Genomic DNA, 6,118 nt, shown 5'->3' on the forward strand with positions numbered 1-6,118 from the left:
ACAATATCTCTCGCTAGATCCACCTAAAGGGTGTCTGGCGAGCGTTGAACTAAAAAAATCAAAAAAACTAAAAAAAATTCATCCAATTTTAGCCATTATCAACTAAGGTCGCAAACACTAAACTTCAATTTTATTGCAAAAACTATTATAATTTTTTTTTACTAAATCTAGAAGAAAACATAAAGTGTCATTACTTTGACCGCTATAAGTGGATAAATTACATACGTAGTGTACAACGTTTATTCCAAATCACACTTTGGTGTACAACCAAAATTTTGTCACACTAAACTGTACGAACTTCAAGTGACCTCCCACTAAAGTGTAGGAATTTATCCATTGAAAACATTCCACCAATGAAAGTATAGCCAAACCAATACTCGTAAACCATTTATGAATATTGTCCTGTGTGCCAAACCTCAACCCTTATACGAGGGCATTATAAGCTCAACGGTGATATAGTGTTCACAAAACTCAAGGTTAGATGCCTGCCTCCTAGTTTCACATAAACTAATGTGGATCACTTTAACCAAGTGCTAGTTCCCTAGCCCAAGGATGGTGGCAGCGATCATATGGCAGATATAGTACTGCTTTTATCAATTTTGGATCCCTATTGATATGTTTCATTCAATAATCCTTGTTGTTGAAAGCTATCTCCTCGGAGATGTACCAACTGGCTCCCTTTACACAAAGTAGCTTAATTATAACCAAATTACAATTCAAGTGAGATATAAAAAGAATGACGGTACAGTTGTTAATATTCAAGAAAAAATAGCATTTCATAAAAATATGAATATCATCTCCATAAGAATAAGAAAAAATGCTGGTTAAGATCCTAAATGCAGCAATCATAACTAGATGAACCAAGAAATAGGCAAATTGTGTCATTTTTAAAAAATCAGCATTCCATGTTGAGTTGGTCATCAAAAGGTACTTTAATATCTTGGGTCTGACAGGATATTTGTTGAATGTGTCCGCCACCAAGGCCGAACCAGCATGAACCAAGTAAAGCATCTGGCCTACTAAAGTCAATTTGATTAATAGTTGCTTCTTTCTCTTTAATGTAATGGCTTGAAAACTGATTACTTGTTTCAAGCTTGACATCAATTCCTACATAAAACATACAACATCAAAGTTAACCAATAACTAACTACAACAATGAATGCAATACAAAATACTCAGTCTCTCTCACCTGGTTCGTCGGATGATGTCGCGCTTATAGGAGTGCATGCACTAAAAACTGATGCAGCAGAATAACCTAGAGGAGAGTTTGGATCACCAAGTACTTCCCATTCTGTCTCACAAGGATTTAACGGACACTCGTCTGCATTACATGGTTCGACATAAATATTTGATGTTTGGCTACTACAACAGCATTTCTTAGAGTTTTTCAGAGTTTGGGACTCATAAAGTACTGCTTCCAATAGACCGTTGCTTCGTGGTGAAAGACAAACTGACTGAATCTGTTCAGTTGGAGGAGATTGAATCAAAGTATCAACTGACTCAAGTGAAGGCAGAGGGGACGCAGGGTTTCCCCAGCTGTCCTGTTGAGTTTCCGAGTATTGGAGTGAAGGGAGCTCCAACTTCATAGCCCCATATAAGGGTTCAGAAGAAGAAGTGTTGTCATTTAATAGGGCATGACTGCCAACATTAACACATAACTGCGGCTGGCCATACGGGTTACAATGAGTATCATATATAGAGGATAAACAAAAGGATTCTGCTATTTTATCAGATGATTGAATTAATCCTGGGATGCTGCTAATACTACCATCAAGACCATAGTACAGATTTTCAGATTCTCGAAGGCGTTTCGAAGGATGCATCATAGGGAAGAAAAAGTTATTTCCATGGAGAGAGGGATCTACATTTTGTTTCAGCATGCTGCTAGGAGGAATGTCAAGAATGGTTGGTGAATATGATAGAAGGCCTCGACTGAGTTCCAAATTTTGGAATTCCACTTCTGGAATCTCAAAATGGTCAGCCTGTAGATAATCTGAACCATGAGCGTCTGTAGTTTGCATGTTTTGACTTTCTTGACTTCCATTTAATACTTGCAGACAAACTTCAGGAGGATAAATTGGTAAACCTGCACGTTGCAGTCTCTTTATTCTTGTATTCCAGTAATTCTTTATCTCATTATCTGTGCGCCCGGGCAACTGCAAAAGAAAAATAATGGAGATTGAAAATTTGAAACAGTTGAAACAGCCATTGTATGGTTACACAATTGATAGATTGAAAATTTGATATATTATCCCAAAATTCTGTAGAGAATCCATCCGTTTCAGTACACGAACATGAATGAGCCCTACAAATTATTTGACACTAACAAATTAGTGATACACCAAATATAATTACTCATTTTATTTCAATCATTTCAACAAGAAACTACCAGTATAAAGTTAATTACTTATTTACAATAGCCCAAATATAATTACTGCAATACTCATGTTCACTTATCTCTTCCCACACTAAAACCAAAAGGAATAAAAATATTAAATAAAAGAAATTCTCTCAATTTACAAGAAATAATTTAGCCTATCCAGCGCCAATTCTTCTTCTACACACCCAGCTGTAACCGGAGAAATATCTACACAAGTATGCCAATTCGCAACTCCTTAAGCTGTCTAGCTCAAATTATATAGAAAGATTCCTCAATTATCATCATTGTTTATACTAACCAGAATCCTTTTTGCAAAATCATCAATAGAAGCCTCTTCTGAGCTGTTTCTGAAGAAAAAATTAGATGCATACAAAAAGAAAAGATGCTTGAATAAACCACAGCATCATCTAATTAGCTTAATATGAACTTCAAAAATTACGTCTCACGATAATTAATTCAGTGCATGGAGTATTCATGCCAAAACAGTATCTCTTATTCCATAACTGAAAAATGTGAATACGTTGAGACCAAAACATAATTTGTTAACATGAAATGATTTAATCAAGTGGAAAAGTCAGTGTACAAAGTACAGTATGGTGTAAAATCATCGCTTTTATATCATGATTCTAATGTATCAAAATAAACTAAAGATGGAATGATAAAATAATGGAAATTGTGCTGCTATTTACATTGTTAACAAAAAGATCCAGCAGATTAAAGAGATTTCAGGAACTCACTAGTATGCTCCATTAGTCCTGATAAAAGCATGGTTCTCCTAAACTACAAAAGGACATTTAACAATAGAATATGGAAGCTGACTCAAAAAAAAAAAAAAAAAAAAAAAAAGGAAAAAGTTTAAGTAGGATATCCAATTTGTCAATGCTTAAGAATTATTATAAAGTCAAATGTACAATTGCCTGACACTTACCCTGTAGGGAGAAAACATAAGTAAAGGCAACTGGCTTGTAGGGAACCATGGAATCATCTTAGATTTTACTCAGCCAAGAAAAGAAAAGGTAAAGTAAAAACTATCCTTAAGATCAGATATCAACATTAACTGTAATCTACATTCTACACTTTCATGACTTAACATGAGCATAAAAAATTGTGTCTTTAATCCTCCCAATCAGCTACACCTTACCCCTAGGACAAGGCTATTAATGGTCTTTCCTCTTTGAAGAGTCCCATTCATGAGCACAACACAATACATGGACTAAATGTTATGTTGCAATTTTAAATTGTCTCCACTTGGACTAAATGAAAGCAGAGGACTGTAAGGTGGCTAGTGTTCATCATGGAAATAATCATGCTATTTAGTCTAATGTGACATTACTGACACTAATTTCTTTGTCCATGCTGAATGCCACACATTGTATACGTCCCATACTGTTTTCATCCTTAACCTTTTAACAGCAGAGGTTATAAACAGAACACATCCAGCAACCATTTTCGGAGGTATTATTTATGAATTCAAATTAGGGGAAGATCTTAAGACTTAAGGTGCATAAGGAAACTCTTTTCTCAAGAGATATCTAGAAGCGACATGTTATATAAGATTATTGAATCTATTAGAAATTTTGCAAATGAACAAATAAATAGAGGCAGCAATAAAATCTAGTTACACATTGTGCATATGATTGTACTTATGCTTGTATCTATGTTTTTCTTTTCACATCAATAGATATGATGTGTAGCATACATGCAAAGAATCCATTTCCTTAAATGTAGTTAGTAATCCCTTAAAATCACAGCCCTATCAAATGCATTGAACAAAGCCAGAAATAAACTATGGTTCTACCAACCTGTGAAGCCATTCGTGCCCATTTATTTCCCATCTTAGCATGGAGTTCAATGATTTGCCGTTCTTCTTCTTGAGTGAATGCACCCTTCTTTAAATCAGGTCTTAGATGATTTGCCCAGCGTAGGCGGCAGCTTTTTCCGCACCTAGAGAGCCCTGAGTGCTTCTGGACGGCATTCCAATTTCCCTCTCCATGCTTGGTCACATACTCCACCAAAATGGCATCTTCTGCGGAGGTCCATGGACCTTTCTTTAGAGGACCATTACTAGTTTCTTCAAATGCAGGTGACTCTCGACGACCTTTTGATTTTTTATAATCATCACTCCCATTTGTCATACTGCTCATCTCCTAAATACGCCTGGAAAGGTGAATTGTAACAGAGAACGTATAGAGTATAAGCTGCATTTTTTATAGTGAAAAGAAGAAAGCATATGCAACAATTTATTTCAGAAAACATGTCTAACTGGAGTTAATATAGAACAAACACATACAAAGATAAGCAAACTCAACTCAAAACCATCTATAATAACAAGACAATAAACTCACTTCACAAGTTATACAATCAGGAAGTCAAGCATAGAAACAAAAGAAAAAGGTTAATTGGGAAAGATCTATCATATATCGTACATATGGGTACCCTTGATTAAATTAAACTTAATTAAATTGCTAAATTCTTTAAGATTCAAGTCAATGATAGCACTAGACTCAGTTTAATTGAGGACTCTCTTCATTTCTTTCCTTTATTAGTACATAATGAATTAACAAAACAGTGAGCATTTACACAGCATTTACCTGGATAGTAAGATAGGCTGCTGAAGATTGCAAATTATGATCTCACTAAATCTAATACCATCAGCTAGTGAAAAATCCAGATTGGGATAATCAAGTAAAAAGGAACGAAAATGGTGAATCTGGAATCAATTACCAGAATCCTTGCAATGCAATTGGGGACAGAAAGAATTGAGATGATAAAATGGAATAATTAAAAAATGAGAATAAAAATGAAAAAATTAGCAGAGAAATGGGAGGTCTGATGATGAAAAATGAAGAAGCGATGAAAGGCATAATAAGCCCCACATTAGGTGAAGTTTGAGTTCAACAATTGAAATGTTCATGAAAACATAAGCAATCTAAAAACATGCAAATGATAATTCTCAGATCCAGCATAAGACGAAATAAAAGTATGAAAGAGGATCATCCAAGAAAGATCCAAGAAAAAGAAGAGAGTGATGAAAATGAGAATGATTTTGACTGAAAAAAGAGATGAAAGAGTTTAAAAAGAAGAAGAAGAAGAAGAAGAAGAAGAAGCGTAACTCAATCAAACAAGGAGATGGCAGTAGTGGAGCAAATGTAGGAGAGGCAGAATAGGAGTAGAACAAGCTAACTCTTTTTTTTTTTAATTACCCTCTTCTCCTCCTGCTGCTCCTCCTCCTCCTCCACTTCTCTGCTCAAGCTGGTCCCCTTTTCAGCCCATGCCTCCATTTCAGCTTCAAGCCTTTATTTGGTTCACCAATGGATGGATATTTCGCCATTGGGTCCACTTTTTCAATCTTCTATTTATTTATTTGTTTATTGCGTATATATTTCCTTCATCTTGTTTTTTTATTTTTAACGGCTTAATACATTTTTGCCCTTTAAGCTATTCAAAAAACTTGATTGGACTCCTGAACTTTCAAAGTGTCTTGATAGCCCCTCAATTTATATGAAATGTTCAATTAACTTTCTAAATTTGCGTAAAATGTAATCAATTAATAATCACTCGATGGTAAAGAAAATAAATTGCGCGTTAAAAATGTGTTGCACGTGCATTTGAATGTTATTACATAATTCAAATAATAGAATTTTAGATATTAAGAATGAAGTTCTTACTTGCTTAATCATAAAACTTGTCTTTTCTAATATTGGAACCGCATACTCCGATTTGATCGTTTTACTTTTT

General features: G+C 34.7%; 1 protein-coding gene across 1 annotated transcript; it reads right to left on the minus strand.

Moving 5' to 3' along the window:
- Nucleotides 1-709: 709 nt before the first annotated feature.
- On the minus strand, nucleotides 710-5,663 carry LOC136233745 (transcription factor GAMYB-like). Its single transcript, XM_066023443.1, has 4 exons — nucleotides 4,972-5,663; nucleotides 4,183-4,537; nucleotides 1,190-2,156; nucleotides 710-1,107 (listed from the first exon to the last, which is right to left on the minus strand). The coding sequence occupies exons 2-4, from the start codon at nucleotides 4,522-4,524 to the stop codon at nucleotides 896-898; spliced, it is 1,521 nt and encodes a 506-aa protein (XP_065879515.1). The 5' UTR covers nucleotides 4,525-4,537; nucleotides 4,972-5,663; the 3' UTR covers nucleotides 710-895.
- Between the last annotated feature and the right edge of the window lie 455 nt (nucleotides 5,664-6,118).

Source organism: Euphorbia lathyris, chromosome 6 (assembly GCF_963576675.1).
Source record: "Euphorbia lathyris chromosome 6, ddEupLath1.1, whole genome shotgun sequence".
Lineage (NCBI taxonomy): Eukaryota > Viridiplantae > Streptophyta > Magnoliopsida > Malpighiales > Euphorbiaceae > Euphorbia > Euphorbia lathyris.

Coding starts and splice junctions, on each gene's coding strand:
- LOC136233745 (XM_066023443.1), bottom strand. CDS start 4,524: ATGAGCAGTATGACAAATGGGAGTGATGATTATAAAAAATCAAAAGGT. Junction 2,157..4,182: donor GGGCACGAATGGCTTCACAG/GTTGGTAGAACC, acceptor TTTCTTTTGCAG/TTGCCCGGGCGCACAGATAA. Junction 1,108..1,189: donor GACATCATCCGACGAACCAG/GTGAGAGAGACT, acceptor TGTTTTATGTAG/GAATTGATGTCAAGCTTGAA.